This window comes from Hoplias malabaricus, chromosome Y (genome assembly GCF_029633855.1).
Source record: "Hoplias malabaricus isolate fHopMal1 chromosome Y, fHopMal1.hap1, whole genome shotgun sequence".
Lineage (NCBI taxonomy): Eukaryota > Metazoa > Chordata > Actinopteri > Characiformes > Erythrinidae > Hoplias > Hoplias malabaricus.
The window spans coordinates 34,997,298-35,014,664 of NC_089820.1; the positions used below are offsets into that span (position 1 = coordinate 34,997,298).

The following is a 17,367-nucleotide window of genomic DNA, read 5'->3' on the forward strand; positions in this document are numbered from 1 at the left end:
GGATGTACCTAAAACACCTTTTAGATTTTTCACCCCGTAATAATGGTTATCTTGCAAGAACAGGTAAACGGTTTTGTCATGAGGCATGTTAGTGTTCTGAAACAAACTATACCCCTTCTTTTCATCACTTCGGTAACAACACTATGATTTTGCAGTTCTAATGTTGCTCAAAGCGTGCAATATGTGCAAAGCTAACCATTTCATCTGTGGATAAACCTACATCTACACTGTAACCGCTTATCCAATTCAGGGTCGTGGGGGTCCAGAGCCCACCGGGCACAAGGCGGGAACACACCTCGGAGGGTGCGCCAGTCCCTCACAGGGCAACACAGACACAAACATTCACCCACACACTCACACCTACGGATACTTTTTGAGTCGCCAATCCACCTACCAACGTGTGTTTTTTTTTTGGACTGTGGGAGGAAACGGAGCACCCGGAGGAAACTCACGCGGACATGGGGAGAACACACCAATTCCTCACAGACAGTCACCCGGAGCTGTGTGACTGCGACACTACCTGCTGTGCCACCGTGCCGCCCTGCATGCACAATCCGAATAACTAATTGTAAAGTTTCATCAGAAAGTATTTCAAATTTACTCTGAATGGCGTTTTCAAACAACATCACAAAGGAATTCAGGTCGATACCCCCATCATTTATCTGAACACGTGATGAAACATTGAACGAATCACCCTGAATTTCTACAAACACACCATCACTCGGACCACCTATTTCATCATTGGTAACATTGAGCATTTCATTTAAAATCTCAAGAACATAATTGTAAAATTCTGCAAAGCTGTCGACATTGCCGAGAGAGTAAAAGTTTATCCTTCTTCTAATTTCTGTGGTGCAGAATCTGTCTAAGCGATTTATATTGATATTTGGGTCAATAACACCCCCCATTTGTACATCACCATTGTCAGGTGGAGGAGGATTGTCATTGGGGTTATTCTCAATATTAGGTGAAGGAGGAGCAGAATTGTCACTGGGGTTATTCTCAATATTAGGTGAAGGAGGAGGAGAATTGTCACTGGGGGTATTCTCAATATTAAGTGAATGTTCGTTACTCGAATCATCATGATAATCAGGACTGGTTAATGAATTTTGATAATTTAAATTTAACCACTTAAATTTATCAGATTATCATTTAATCTCAAAAGACTTTGATTTAGTTCATAGAAAAAATCTGACAAAGTTTCAGGATTATTTTCTGAGGTATTAACAGGAGATGTTAAACATTCAAAGTTTGGGGTTGGATTAGAAGGTTCTGACAAACTGTCATTAAGCTGTTTTACAGCGTCTAACAGAAAAGGATTCAGAGTTGTACACGTATCATATTATTTGAGTGTGTTTTGTAATTTCGATAAGCTCTGCTCCAGTTCAAAGAAAACATCATGCAAACTTTTAGTTGTATTTTCTTCAGTATTGTTTGGAGATGTTAAACATTCAAAGTTTGGGGTTGGATTTACTGACAAACTGTCATTAAGCTGATTTACAGATTCTAACAGAAAAGGATTCAGAGTTGTGCACGTTTCGTGTTCATTCAATTTAGTTTCTAATTTTGAAATACTGTGTTTTAGTTCGCAGATTATCTGAGTGCTATTTAAATCATGTGAAAAAGGACTGATGTTAGGCTTCTTAGCTTCATTGTTTAAAACCTCATTGTTAGGGCGTTTTTGCACCATTTGACTAATACAATAATGCAAAATGAATAAATAAACATTAAAATAAGTATTACATTCTTGAGTCAGCAGTCGATGGCTCTTCACAGATAACCGCATTCGTAGAAAGTAGCATCATAATAGTGTCAGATTGTTTTTACTGAAATCTAAAGATGAAAAAAAAAAAATTCAATTAGGACTAGGAGATACACACAAAATTATGAATAATATATTGTACTTACGGGGGAAGAGCTTCATCATAAGTGGATGTGTTCAAGTAGGAGGTGTCTCCAGTTCATAACTGTTTAGGATGTTTGACTAAAGAGATACAAAAATTTTCATGAATAACATTATAAAATACATATATATATATATATATATATATATATATATATATATATATATATATATATATATATATTTACTTACCCTAAGGACTTAGTCTTGGAGCTTGTAAAATATTAGCCATCGTGTCTGTTCTTCTTTGTTCTTAATCCAAAAATAAATAACATTTTTACATGAAATATAAAATAATATTCAAAGCTGTATGTCAGCGTGTAATGTGTAGATTTTTGACAGCTGTTGGGCTCCTAGATATACTGAGTAACTTATCGTAAACTATATGACGTACAGCGAGGAGGAGGGTTTAGGAGGGGCAGCGTTAAGACATCTTCCAATGTCATTTTTATCGTATGAAAACAGTATGTTTTTGGGTGTGAGGGTCATAGACTGCTTTTTTGAACAGGGAGAAAATGAACGATTTTAAAAGAGTCTTTAATCACTAAAATACCATTAATCATTTAGAACTTGGAGTTAGAAAATTAAAATTTTACTTATGTATACCCGTGTGTGGGTATGTGCATGTGTCATGACTCCAGTTGGTGACTGAAGTCAAGCCAGCCTCCACTTGGAAAAGCTTGGTCAAGCCAGCCCCCACTTAGATTTGGTGGAACGTCGTATTCTGAACATTACGGTAAAAGCGTGCAGAGGAACAAATTTCTAAATAAAAGCCAAAAGTCAATGACAGGAAATGTATGTAATAATAAATAATTTTCTAAACAAATTATAAATGGATAAAAAAACAAATATTTGCTATTTTGTGGAAATGATGAAGATTTTAGGACATGACTCTCAAGTCACTCTGATGTGCCATTTAAAAAAAAAAAGGCCTTTTGTATAGTCCTATATCTGTAAATTTATTTCCAAATTTAAATAATTATTAAAAAGAAACCTTTAGTTTGCACAGAATAATTTCACTTCGTAACCATAGTACAACACCTGATTATGTCACTCACTTAATATGAAGTCATTCTGATGTGTCATTTCAAAATAAAGGCCCTTTGAATTTTCCCATTTCTGTAAATTTATTTCCAAATATACATAATTATTAAAAGGAAACCTTTAGTTTGCACAGAACTATTTCACTTCATAATCATAGTACCACACCTGATTATGTCACTCACTGAATATCAAGTCATTCTGATGTGTCATTTAAATAACAAAGCCCTTTGAATTGTCACATTTTTGTAAATTTAATTTCAAATTTACATAATTATTAAAAGGAAACCTTTAGTTTGCACAGATTAATTTCACTTCGTAATCATAGTACAACACCTGATTATATCACTCACTTAATATGACGTCATTCTGATGTGTCATTTCAAAATAAAGACCCTTTGAACTGTCCCATTTCTGTCAATTTCTTTCCAAATTCAGATCATTATTAAAAGTGAACCATTAGTTTGCACCGAATAATTTCACTTCATAATCATAGTACAACACCTGATTATGTCACTCACCAAATATCAAGTCATTCTGATGTGTCATTTCAAAATAAAGGCCCTTTGAATTGTCCCATTTCTGTAAATTTAATTTCAAATTTACATAATTATTAAAAGGAAACCTTTAGTTTGCACAGAACAATTTCACTTCATAATCATAGTGCAACACTTGATTATGTCACTCACTTAATATGAAGTCATTCTAATGTGTCATTTCAAAATAAAGGCCCTTTGAATTGACCCATTTCTGTAAATTTATTTCCAAATTTAAATAATTATTAAAACGAAACCTTTAGTTTGCACAGCGAATGTCCGGCGAATAGCACACCTCGCAAAAAGATTGTCTGTGTTAGCTGCGTCCTTATAGTGATTGGTCATTCTGTCATGATAAGCGGGGCAGACTGACGGAGGCAGACACACTTGCTAAAACACAGTAATTTTAATGAAACAAAAGATATAACAAAACAAAGATTGGCAACTACAGAAACAACTAGACATATGAAATGAAATGAGGAAAACGACAGAGACAGACCGAACTAAGAAACAAGACACGGATACACTGGAGGCAAAACAACGATACTTAGAGGAAAGAAATGACAAGGCTTGGGGAGAAAAACGAAATGACATGACTACAAATGGGAATTACACAAACCGACATGACTTTGGAAACAAAATGAAACGACTAGGAAACAAAAACAACCTGACTTGAAGTGGGAGAGAAACAACACCACATGACTATGAAAAAGGAAGAAACAACACGACTGGGAAACTAAACGAAACGTCTTGACTACGAAGTTAACGACACAAAACGAAATGACATGACTTGACTGGGAAACAGTAAAAAAAAAAAAGACATTTAATCAAATACAAACGAGACACACCTGAGACAGATAATGAGGACAGCGGACAAGGAGGCGGAACAAAGGCGGGACATGGGCGGAGACAAGGACAGCAACAGACAGAGCCATGTGCTGAGAGAGCACATGGCGAGGAAAACGGGCATGACAGGACGAGGGCGTAACAGTGAACCTCTGACAGCAGCTTTATTTTTAAGAGTGTACAATCATTTCACTAAGGTAAAATAGGAACATGACCATAAAGCCAATTTAAAAAACATTCCTAAAATATATAATGTAGTCTTACCAATAACCAGTTCAGTGATTGACGTTCAGGTGTAATGTAATCCATTGTTTTCCATCAAGTCAGAACCTTTACAGCAGCATATTGGACTTGCTTCTTTAGCATAATAGAGCTCATTGGGAGCACATAAATCAGTAATGTGATCTGGATGTAATGAGTGGATGAACAAATTAGACACACTACAATAGTATGACATTAAATGATTGATGCTTGCATGTGCTGTACTATCATTATGACGTGAAAGTAGTGTTTACAAACTGGAGGATTCCTTTTATTAACAATCTCAACATCTACAGTGAATATAATTAAAATCTGATTGATTACAGTGGTCCTAATCTGAAATGGCACACAAGAATGACTTGATATTAAGTGAGAGACATATATGTAGGGGGTGTACTTTCATTATAAAGTGAAAGTGGTGTGTGCAAACTGGAGGATTCCTTTAAATAATTCCAACATCCGGAGTGAATATAGCTGAAATGTGATCATTTACAATAGTTCTTTTTTAAAATGGCACACCAGAATGACTTCATATTCAGTGAGTGACATAATCAGGTGTTGTACTATGATTATGAAGTGAAAATGTTCTGTGCAAACTAAAGGTTTCGTTTTAATAATTATTTAAATTTGGAAATAAATTTAGAGATAGGACAACACAAAGGGCCTTTATTTTGAAATGACACGTCAGAATGACTTCATATTAAGTGAGTGACATAACCAAGTGTTGCACTATAATTAAGAAGTGAAAATGTTCTGTGCAAACTAAAGGTTTCCTTTTAATAATTATGTAAATTTCGAAATAAATTTACAGAAATGGGACAATTCAAAAGGCCTTTATTTTGAAATGACACATCAGAATGACTTGATATTCAGTGAGTGACATAATCAGATGTGGTACTATGATTATGAAGTGAAATTGTTCTGTGCAAACTAAAGGTTTCTTTTTAATAATTATGTACATTTGAAATTAAATTTACAGAAATGGGACAATTCAAATGGCTTTTATTTTGAAATGACACATCAGAATGACTTCATATTAAGTGAGTGACATAACCAAGTGTTACACTATGATTATGAAGTAAAAATGTTCTGTGCAAACTAAAGGTTTCCTTTTAATAATTATGTAAATTTTGAAATAAATTTACAGAAATGGGACAATTCAAAGGGCCTTTATTTTGAAATGACACATCAGAATGACTTGATATTCAGTGAGTGGCATAATCAAATGTGGTACTATGATTATGAAGTGAAATTGTTCTGTGCAAACTAATAGTTCACTTTTAATAATGACCTGAATTTGGAAATAAATTTACAGAAATGGGACAGTTCAAAGGGCCTTTATTTTGAAATGACACATCAGAATGACTTCATATTAAGTGAGTGACATAAGTGTTGCACTATGATTATGAAGTGAAATTGTTCTGTGCAAACTAAAGGTTTGCTTTTAATAATTATGTAAATTTGAAATTAAATTTACAGAAATGGGACAATTCAAAGGGCCTTTATTTTGAAATGACACATCAGAATGACTTGATATTCAGTGAGTGACATAATCAAATGTGGTACTATGATTATGAAGTGAAATTGTTCTGTGCAAACTAAAGATTTCCTTTTAATAATTATGTAAATTTGAAATTAAATTTATAGAAATGGGACAATTCAAAGGGCTTTTATTTTGAAATGACACATCAGAATGACTTCATATTAAGTGAGTGACATAATCAGGTGTGGTACTATGATTATGAAGTGAAATTGTTCTGTGCAAACTAAAGGTTTCTTTTTAATAATTATGTAAATTTTGAAATAAATTTACAGAAATGGGACAATTCAAAGGGCCTTTATTTTGAAATGACACATCAGAATGACTTGATATTCAGTGAGTGGCATAATCAAATGTGGTACTATGATTATGAAGTGAAATTGTTCTGTGCAAACTAATAGTTCACTTTTAATAATGACCTGAATTTGGAAATAAATTTACAGAAATGGGACAGTTCAAAGGGCCTTTATTTTGAAATGACACATCAGAATGACTTCATATTGAGTGACATAAGTGTTGCACTATGATTATGAAGTGAAATTGTTCTGTGCAAACTAAAGGTTTGCTTTTAATAATTATGTAAATTTGAAATTAAATTTACAGAAATGGGACAATTCAAAGGGCCTTTATTTTGAAATGACACATCAGAATGACTTGATATTCAGGGAGTGACATAATCAGATGTGGTACTATGATTATGTTGTTCCTCTGCACGCTCTTACCGTAATGTTCAGAATACGAAGTTCCACCAAAACTAAGTGGGGGCTGGCTTGACCAAGCTTTTCCAAGTGGAGGCTGGCTTGACTCCAGTGTTTGGTGGGGGGTTGGGAGACCGTTGGGCGATTGCTGTAATTCCTGTAAGGGGTTCGCGTATGTGTTTGCGCGATAAAGGGGTGGGGGGTTCGCGTATGTGTGTGCGCGGTAAAGAGGTGGGGGGTTCGCGTATGTGTGCACGCGATAAAATGGTTCATCGTGGGGGGTCGTAGATTGTAGATACCCGTAATAAAACAGAGCGAAGGGCAGGAATTACGGTTAATTTACACGTTTATGATTGGTTGAGGGGAGGGCGGGAATTCCGGGGTCAAAGACACGCTTGTGATTGGACAAAGCGAGGGCGGGACTTTTGAGCAAGGGCGGGAAAATACACGCTTATGATTGGTTGATGACAGGGCGGGACTTCCGATCAAATAGACGCTTCTGATTTGACGAGAGGGCGAGACTTCCCGCCCAAAGGGGGTGGGGCGTGATGACGTGGCGCGCTATGATTGGCCCAAATGACCTGTCAAAACGAAGTTACCAATAGTGCCTCATATTCTCTCTCTATTGTTTGCCCTGCTATTTGTGTAGATCAACAAAGAAAAATACACAAAAATGTCTTTAGGTCATGGATGGGAAAACATAGTCAGTGCTGTCTGTACACACTGCAGAGGGAAATTGGGAGCTGGTTGAACAAACATTCAACCTTAAGTGCAGTTACCTTCAACCTTAAGCGGTTCAGAAACCGTGCTAGCCATAGCACCCGCATGTGTTTATTTTCTGTTCTCTATTCTCATTGGCTGTTTTGGAGAATTTACACCACTCGACTACATGGGTTGAAGAAATCAAACCTTTGATATGCAGTGACTGGTCTGAAATCCCGATTTGAGGCAAAAATATTTAAAATCTGGCTAAAGGACGTGTACTGTAACCCCAGCTTAAGGCATGCCTTAATTCATTCAAGCAACCACAAAGAAGCATGCTAACACAAGTCAGCACCAGTCCTATACATGCATTTCACAGTCATGACAAACATCCTTGTGACAGTATAAAAAGCTGTTCAGGCAGGCTAGAGTATGTCATATTTTCGTTCAAGTTTATTAAATATTATTAGTGATAGAGAACACTGCTTAAACAAAATAAAATCTGTAAATATAGCAATGTAAATATCTGGATTTATAGGTAGTTAGGATAGATAGAGTTTGTATCAGTTCTCAATATCTGCAGATACTTAAAAATGAAAAATCGATATCCATTACATGAGGAAAAAAACGGTATTGGTGCATCCCTATATATTAGCCGAAGATATGTAGGAGCAAATAAATTTATCACAAGTGGCAGTCCTTAAAACATGCATCATCAAACAAGGAACTAAATTCCCTGAAGGTGTGTGCCAGCGACACTATATGTTGATCCAAAGTGCCACCCAGTTAGTAAATATGAATGGCTAAATGTAACTAATTTCAGGAATTAAAGTCTCTCTGTTGCTATGATGGAATTCCATCACAGCCAGACATTACCCGTTGTAGCTTGCTGTTGAATCTTGATTAGGTGTTGTCCTGTGACATGTTGTGGTATGCCTACTTTAACTGACACACATGGACTTTTAAGTATTATTAATCTTTTTTTTTTTTTTAATATATAAAGGAAACCCCCTTTTCAGTCTGTTATAAACCTGCACTCTTTGCATTGACTTGTCACATTAGGCCAATTTAGGTTAACCCTTACTCACATAAGTAATTTTACATTTCAGGTAGCAGCTGCCTCTCTACAACACTGTCTAAACAGTTATCATTGTTCAGTTTTCTAAAAAAAAAAAAAAATGTCCAAAAGCCAAAGAGAATGAATAGACGTTTTGCATTATAATGACTGACCTCTTCAATTCAAAGCTCAGGTGATACTGTATGTATTGTAGGTTTCATTCACTTTCTGGCCTGCTGTGGCATGGTTCTAATTGCAGCCTGTGTGAGCATGGTATCTCTGAATTGACTTACTGTATTAGTTACTGTATTTATTGTTGTATTTCAGCCACTGCAGTATAACGAGAGTTATGAAGCATTTGGTATAGTGAGCTTGCAGTTCATTGTGCAGGCTTTTATATGATTTTAGCAGGGGATTTTGACTTTTTACCAATTTAACATCTGTATAAGCAAGTGTATAAAATTTGAAATGAGTTAAGCAAATTATTACTTCTGTCTCTCCATAGTATGAGTGCCCTTGTGTTGACAAAATAGCCATGATGAAAAATTAAGACATGATTAAATAAAACATTATCTAAACATCTGTAAAAGGAAGAATAAAATTACCCTGGAGTGGGTATCAGGTGTAGCAAGCCCTTGAAAATCAAGCCACATAGAGTATTGTGGCACCCATCTTTTCTTTTTGAAAACAAAACAAAAAATATATATATTACTATGGAAATGAATACAAATCTATGAAAATTGAATATACAATGCCTGTATAAAATAGAAAATATCTATTTTCTAACTAACCATTGCCAATACTGATAATGTAGGCTCAGCTTTAGCTGCATAATTCAATAATGAAACAGACACACACACAGACACACCATCCTGGACACGGTTTCCCTGGAGAATATGCATAAGACTAGTCTCTTTCACCTGCAGCCAACATGCATGGCTACGACCCAAAACGCATGCACGCACACATACACACTTAGTTTACAGAGGAAAAAAACTCATAAGACATCACCTCATTTCCTGCCTGAAGGGTTCCTGAAGTGTCATTTTCCTGAATCCTTTCCTGAATTTCATCCCCAAAAGACACAGGCATAAAGCAATGAAAGCAAGACTGATGCCGTAGCTTTTAAGCCACTTCAGGGTCTGTCTAATCCATAGAAGCTTTGTAACCCAGTTTGTTCATAGAGATGATTGTCTAACCTGAATCTTACACCCTGAACCTGAAGAGATCTTTATTGCTTCCTCCTAAGCCCCTCACAAAGGACACATGATATTAATCCAATACCGGCAGCTATTAGCTGAAAATGATACTTGCACCAAGGATCAGCACTGTGCATTGTACATATTATCCATCCATCCATCCATTATCTGTAACCGCTTATCCAATTTAGGGTCGCGGGGGGTCCAGAGCCTACCTGGAATCATCGGGCGCAAGGCGGGAATACACCCTGGAGGGGACGCCAGTCCTTCACAGGGCAACACAGACACTCACACATTCACACCTACGGACACTTTGGAGTCACCAATCCACCTGCAACGTGTGTTTTTGGACTGTGGGAGGAAACCGGAGGAAACCCACGCGGACACGGGGAGAACACACCAACTCCTCACAGACAGTCACCCGGAGCTGGAATCGAACCCACAACCTCCAGGCCCCTGGAGCTGTGTGACTGCGACACTACCTGCTGCGCCACCGTGCCGCCCTGTACATATTATATATAACATATTATGACTAACTGACACCTAATGCTGAAATGCACATGCGTGAGTAGGAACTGAAATTCAGCTGTATTTCACAGAGAGAATTTAAGCTGGCATTACTACACCGTCTGTTGTTAGTTCAGCCATATTTCACATTCCAGTTTGTGAACTAAATTTGGAACGGTTTGGCGGTAACCAGAGGTTAGTATTAGTATTTAGTATTAGTGTAAATAGCAGACATCGTAATTGGTGCTAAGTTAAGCCGTATCTACGCTTCGTCTCCCCACATTCACCTACTCTCCGTTATTCCACCCACCCCCACCTCCCGTCATACAGCCAGTTGCCTGTGTTACTCCTCCAGCCAGCTGTCACATCTTCAATATGTAACCACTTAAAACTTTTTCTTTTTTATTACTGTTACCACTGTATTTCTTTTTTATTTTTAGTAATGCTAAATGTATTTTTTTTACGAATTTGAGAGTTTTGTAAACATATATCAGTGCAAAAACGGTGACTTTCGGGGTGGGCTGGAACGCATTAATTGCTTTTCCATTATAATAAATGCGGAAAATTGACTCGAGAAACTAACTTTTCCACTTACGAATCGGGTCACGGAACGCATCAAGTTCGTAGGTAGAGGTTTCACTGTATTTCAGTTTGGTTTGAAATAACATATTACTAGCCATTTGGACTACAAATTAATATAAACCAGATTTGTCTCTGACTGTATATGAACGTGCGTGTGTGTGTGTGTGTGTTTTAGATCCTGGTTCATCTGGGGCTCCTGACAAAGGAGTCAGGCTTTAAGATTGCGGAGAATGCTTTCAGCGGGGGTCCACTAGGGGAGCTGGTGCAGTGGAGTGACCTCATCACCACCTTATACCTGCTGGGCCATGACATCCGCATCTCAGCATCCATTGCAGAGCTGAAAGAGTGAGAAACGTACACACTCCACACACAGACAGACAGCACTTAATAAGGACTTTTACAGGGATTTTTATTTATTATTTTATTTTTCATACTGTAGTCAGGTAATACTACAACTGAACTGAACTACTTAAAGAGCAAAACAATGAGATTTAAAAATATAAACAATCTGGAAATTAAACAGATTTTTCTTTTGGTTGTTTATAACTATAGATGTGAGAAATGTGTTTCAAACAATCTGTTAGAAGCCTCCATTTATCAGTTTGTTATGTTTATGAAGTGATGACAGAGTATTCAGAGGAGGGCTAAACATATGGAGAGAAATTAGACTCAAAATTCTTGACGAATTTGTAAATGTTAATTCACAAAATAAATACAAGTCATAAATGTTTCACTCTTTCACAATTAAATATATCCCAATTTGTGTCTCTCCGTCTGCAGTTTGTGCAAATATAATTACATTTGTAAATACATGTTTTGGGTTTATATAGATATATCATCCTTTTATGTGAAAATCCTTTGTTTACATTTATATTCTATATATTGGTAAAGTCATAGTCTCAAATTTATTAACTGTTCAATCTGCATTTGTGGATCAAGTCACTCGCCTGTTTTCCATTATGTATTTTTGTTCATTTCCTCTCACAGGTTTTTGGATTCTGACTTTCCCATTTCACTCTATCCACACACATGCAGTCTCATATACAAAAGTAGCAAGCAGACGAACAAACCACCTAAAGTTTATTTTCACATAAAATTATGATATATCTATGAAAACCAAAAAACATATATTTACAAATGTAACTGTATTTGTATAAACGGCAGTGAGACACAGATTGGGGTATATATATTTGTGAATAGTGAAACACATTTGTGACTTGTTTAATTTGTGGATTAAAATTTACACATTTGTCAAGTATTTTGAGACTAATCTCTCCCCATAAAAACACAACATGAAACAGCAAAGACCATACACACGAGACTGCACTGTCTCTCTTTCTCACAGAAACTTGCGAGCAATGAGCTGGTCACAGTACCTTTGGAGAGCTGGACAGCTCTTTATTTGAATTATCTGCATTTATCTTTCACACAAGTGAACCCCAGTGATCAGGAAGTCAAGCTAGGGTACTTTTTGGACCAGGGACAAAAACTGTGCATTTTTACTTTTCTCAAGGTTGTTTAGAGTTAAACATTTTATGTTGCCCCCAGTGGAAGTTAACATTTAAAATGAGCTGGTGACGAGGCAGGATTAACAAGCCACTGCTGTTGCATATTAAGACTATTATATTAAATTCTGATATGTAGTTACAGCTGTCATCAAACAAGTATGAAGTTCATTAAAGGAATATTATACAGATATTATACTACAGGAAAATTAGATTATTATGAAAATGTTCTCTTCAAAAATGAGGTTCACACTTAGCCTGTGAAAGCTGTAAAAGACACAGCGATCAGCGTTATGCTGCATGCGACATCATCCATAATGACCTATTTGATAGTGGTTAAGTAATAATAATAATAATAATAATACTTTATTTCTATATAGCGCTTTTATAAAACCCAAAGGTGCTTTCAATCAAAAGTACATAGCAAGATATGTAGAGACACTCAGTACACTACAGACAAAAGACAATATTGTTTCAGTGGTTTGGAGGAACCACAAATAGTGTTGGATTTTCAGCAGAAAATGAGAAGTGAGTATTAGACCAAGTTAAACAGAAGGGATACCATAAGCAAGAGAGAAGAAGTGAGTATTAAGATTAGATTTAAATATGGGAAGAGAGGGGGATTGTTTGACCAGAGTTGGTAGGGAATTCCAGAGCCAGGGAGCAAGGCGGGAAAACGCCCGATCACCAAGACCACAGAGTTTGGATGAGGGAACAGTAGGAAGTCCAGTAGATGAAGACCTGGGAAAGCGAGAAGGTACATAGGAAGGAAGGAAGTCAGAGAGGTAGGAAGGTGCAGGATTGTTTAGAGCCTTATAAGTAAGTAAAAGTATCTTGAAATTGATCTGATTTTTAACAGGAAGCCAGTGAAAATGCTGGAGAACAGGTGTAATGTGGTCATGAACACTAGTGTAGGTAAGAAGGCGACCAGCAGATTTTTGTACCATCTGAAGCTTACGGACAGAGGAGGAGCTGATGCCAGCTAATAAGAAGTTACAGTAATCCAATCGACTTGAAATGAAAGTGTGAATGAGGATTTCTGCAGTGGACTAAGATGGAGATTGTCTGATTTTAGCGATGTCATGTAAGTGAAAGAATGCAGTTTTTACAATTGAGTTTATGTGGGCTGTGAAAGAGCGAGTAGGATCTAGGAGGACACCCAGATTTTGTACTGAGGGAGAAATTAATACGTTATCAATGTAAAGAGACAGAGATGGAGTATGATTGAGCATTGATCTAGAGCCAGTGAAGATGATCTCAGTCTTATTACCATTTAACTTGAGAAAATCTTGCTGCATCCAATTTTTAATCTCAAATGGACAGCTTTCCAAGTGAGTAATGAGTTAGTCATTGACACAGCTAGTACTGAGGTAGATCTTGGTGTCATCTGCGTAACAGTGAAAGGAAATGTGTTAAAATGTTAAAGTGACGAAGCATATGCCCGAGAGGAAGAATTTAGATAATGAAAAGGAGAGGTCCAAGGACTGATCCCTGTGGGGGACCCCTTGTGTAATCACCGAGGTGGGGGATGTATGACTGGAGAGTGTGACAAACTGTTTTCTGTCTGTTAAGTAGGATGAGCAATAGCAAGTTCACACAATAGTGATAGGAGGACGGAATGGTTAATTGTGTCAAATGCAGCGCTTAAGTCCGGAAGTATGTGAGGAGTGAGGGAGCCAGTATCGGCAGGTACCACTAAATCATTTACAACCTTAACCAGAGCTGTTTTAGTACTATGAAAAAGTCAAAATCCATATTGGAAGGGTTCATAGAGATTGTTGATTTGAATTGTTTAATGGCAGCAGTTTTGTAAACAGAAGGGACCTGACCAAGGATGAGTGATTGATTAATAAGGAAAGTAAGATGAGGGAATAAAGCAGGAAGACAGGCATTAGTTAAGGTTGTGGGCCAGGGATAAAGAGTGCAGATAATGTTAGCAATAAAATAAAAATCAGAGAAGGAAGGAGAAGATCTACGATGAGAGGAGTGGACAGTATGAGAGAGGGGTTGGGGGAGGGGGGTTTGTAGGGGGCAGAGATCAAAGACTTGTAAATATTTGTTATTTATGATTCAAAGAAGTGCAAAAAGGCATTACAGAGTGCTGGAGTGGAGACAGCTATTGTCAGGAGATTTAAAGAGCTTTGTGACTGTTTAGAAACGGTCCGGGGATTTAGCACCATGCTGGTTGTTTATTTCCTTGATCCACGTCTGTGAAGAGATTCCCCTAGGTCTGAGAGTACAGACCTCATTCATTACACACAGTCTGATACATTTCAAATGTTTATTTCTTTTAATTTGATGATTATAACTGACAAGTAATGAAAACCCCAAATTCAGTATCTCAGAAAATTAGAATATTGTGAAAAGGTTAAATATTAAAGACACCTGGTGCCCCACACTAATCAGTTAATTAACTCAAAACACCTGCAAAGGCCTTTAAATGGTCTCAGTCTAGTTCTGTAGGCTCCACAATCATGGGGAAGACTGCTGGCTTGTCAGTTGTCAAAAAAATTACCATTGACACCTTCCCCACAAGCAGAGCAAGACACAAAAGGTCATTGCTAAAGAGGCTAGCTGTTCACAGATCTGTGTCCAAGCACATTAATAGAGAGGTGAAGGGAAAGAAAAGATGTGGAAGAAAAACGTGTACAAGCAATAGGGATAACTGCAGCCTGGAGAGGATTGTGAAACAAAACCCAATCAAAAATGTGGGGGAGGTTCACAAAGACTGGAGTCAGTGCTTCAAGAACCACCACGCACAGATGTATGCAAGACATGGGTTTCAGCGTCGCATTCCTTGTGTCAAGTCACTCTTGAACAAGAGACTGCATCAGAAGCGTCTCGCTTCCGAAAAGAACTGAATTGCTGCTGAGCGGTCCAAAGGTATGTTCTCTGATGAAAGTAAATTTTGCATTTCTTATGGAAATCAAGGTCCCAGAGGAGGAAGAGAGGAGAGTCACAAAATCCACATTGCTTGAGGTCCAGTGTAAAGTTTCCACAGTCAGTGATGTTTTGGGGAGTAATGTCATCAACTAGTGTTGGTCCGCTGTGTTTTCTGATGTCCAAGGTCAAAGCAGCCGTCTACCAGGAAGTTTTAGAGCACTTCATGATTCCTGCTGCTGAGCAACTTTATGGAGATGCAGATCTCGTTTTCCAACAGGACTTGTCACCTGCACACAGCACCAAAGCTACCAGTACCTGGTTTAAAGACCATGGTATCCCTGTCCTTAATTGGCCAGCAAACTCCCCTGACCTTAACCCCATAGAAAATATGTGGATAGGAAATATTGTGAAGAGGAAGATGCAATATGCCAGACCCAACCCAGTAAACAATTAGCCGATTCAACGTTGAAATAACGTAATGACTGCCCTCTAATCAACATTCTCTTAAGGTTGAAAATGAAAGTTGAAAACACGTCCAAACACAGACATTGAAAAGACGACTATTGGACGTATTTTAGACGTCCATTGACATTATTAATTGGTCCCAAAATAAATTACTTAAAACACGTTTTGGATGTCCACTGACATTATAGATTGGTCACCACTTAACTAACTTATTAAGGTGGATTTTGGATGTCCATTAATGTTTAAAATATGTCCTTGACAGACAGACTACTTTTAGACCTATTTTGAACATCCAGGGACGTTCCTTGTTTACTGGGAACAATGCAGAAGAGCCAGTATCAGAGGAACCTGGGCTCTCATATAACACCTGAGCAGTGCCACAGACTGATCGACTCCATGCCATGCCACATTGCTGCAGTAATTCAGGCAAAAGGAGCCCCAGGTCCTAAGTAATATTCAAATTTTCTGACATACTGAATTTGGGCTTTGCATTAGTTGTCAGTTATAATCATCAAATGAAAGAAAAAAATAAACACGAAATATATAAGCCTGTGTGTAATGAATGAGTATAATATTCTTTTTGAATGGAATTACTGAAATAAATCAACTTTTTCATGATATTCTCATCTTATGACCAGCACCTGTACATTCGTCATTTCAGGAGCTTGCCCAGAGAATGTCAGGTATGATATTCAAGCACTGGACATACACTGCTGAGTTTACACATTGGATGAATTCATTTTGTTTTGTTCTGAACAAATTCATTCTTTCATTCACTGTTTGTAACCAGGGACAGAGCCTACACCCAACCACTGCGTGCAAGCCAGAAACACATGGGGTGCCAATCTATCGCAGGGTACCACACATTTACTCACGCGCACACACCTGTGGACACATTTACATTTTGGACTGTGGGAGGAAACCCCCACTCATACAGGGAAAACATAGCAACTCCCTGGAGCTGTGTGACAACCACACTACCTGTTGACCCACAGTGCAGCCTGTATATGAGGAGTGTTTTTTCGTAAATTAAATCTTAAGAGGATCTTAAAAATAAAATCCAAACAAATGTTCTATTTTTGTTCCTTTAAGCTGAAAATATAAATACACTTCTCATAAACATCTTTTGTGGCTTCTTGTTCATTCTTTATACATGTTTTTCAAACTCTGTTTGCAGGATTATGCGGAAGGTGATGGGGAATAAATCCAGCTGTCCAACACAGGGTGATAAGGTGGTGGAGCTCATCTACATAGACATTGTTGGTCTGTCTCAGTTTAAGAAGACGCTTGGGCCCTCTTGGGTGCATTACCAGTGAGTAAAAACCACTTATAATGTCACACGTTTCATAATAAGTCTTAAAACGCAGTTGGATTTGTCAAATTCTCAGGCATTATGCATTTAGGTTTGGTAATTAATGTATGTGCAGTCAAGGATAAAAGGCACTAAACTCTCACATGGGTGAAATCCTTCATGTCATTGATCTACATCTTCAGTATCTTAATTAAAGGAAAATAACTGTGGCCCAATTAAGTTGCACTGAGTCCATACCCGGTCTTGTTTCTAGACATTTAATTTTATTTCATGTATAAAACAAGATTTAGACATATTCTGCTTTCCATCTGAGAGTAAATGTAATGTCCC

At 37.3% G+C, this 17,367-nt stretch overlaps 1 protein-coding gene across 2 annotated transcripts in view; it reads left to right on the top strand.

The window, feature by feature from the left end:
* The window catches only part of LOC136679681 (alpha-1,6-mannosylglycoprotein 6-beta-N-acetylglucosaminyltransferase A-like), a 252,818-nt gene that overhangs the window by 165,021 nt on the left and 70,430 nt on the right, over positions 1–17,367 (top strand). For both annotated transcript variants that reach the window (XM_066658338.1, XM_066658337.1), the window contains 2 exons: positions 11,048–11,217; positions 16,903–17,037. In XM_066658338.1, the coding sequence (XP_066514435.1) occupies positions 11,048–11,217; positions 16,903–17,037 (305 nt within the window). The remainder of the gene's footprint in view (positions 1–11,047; positions 11,218–16,902; positions 17,038–17,367) is intronic.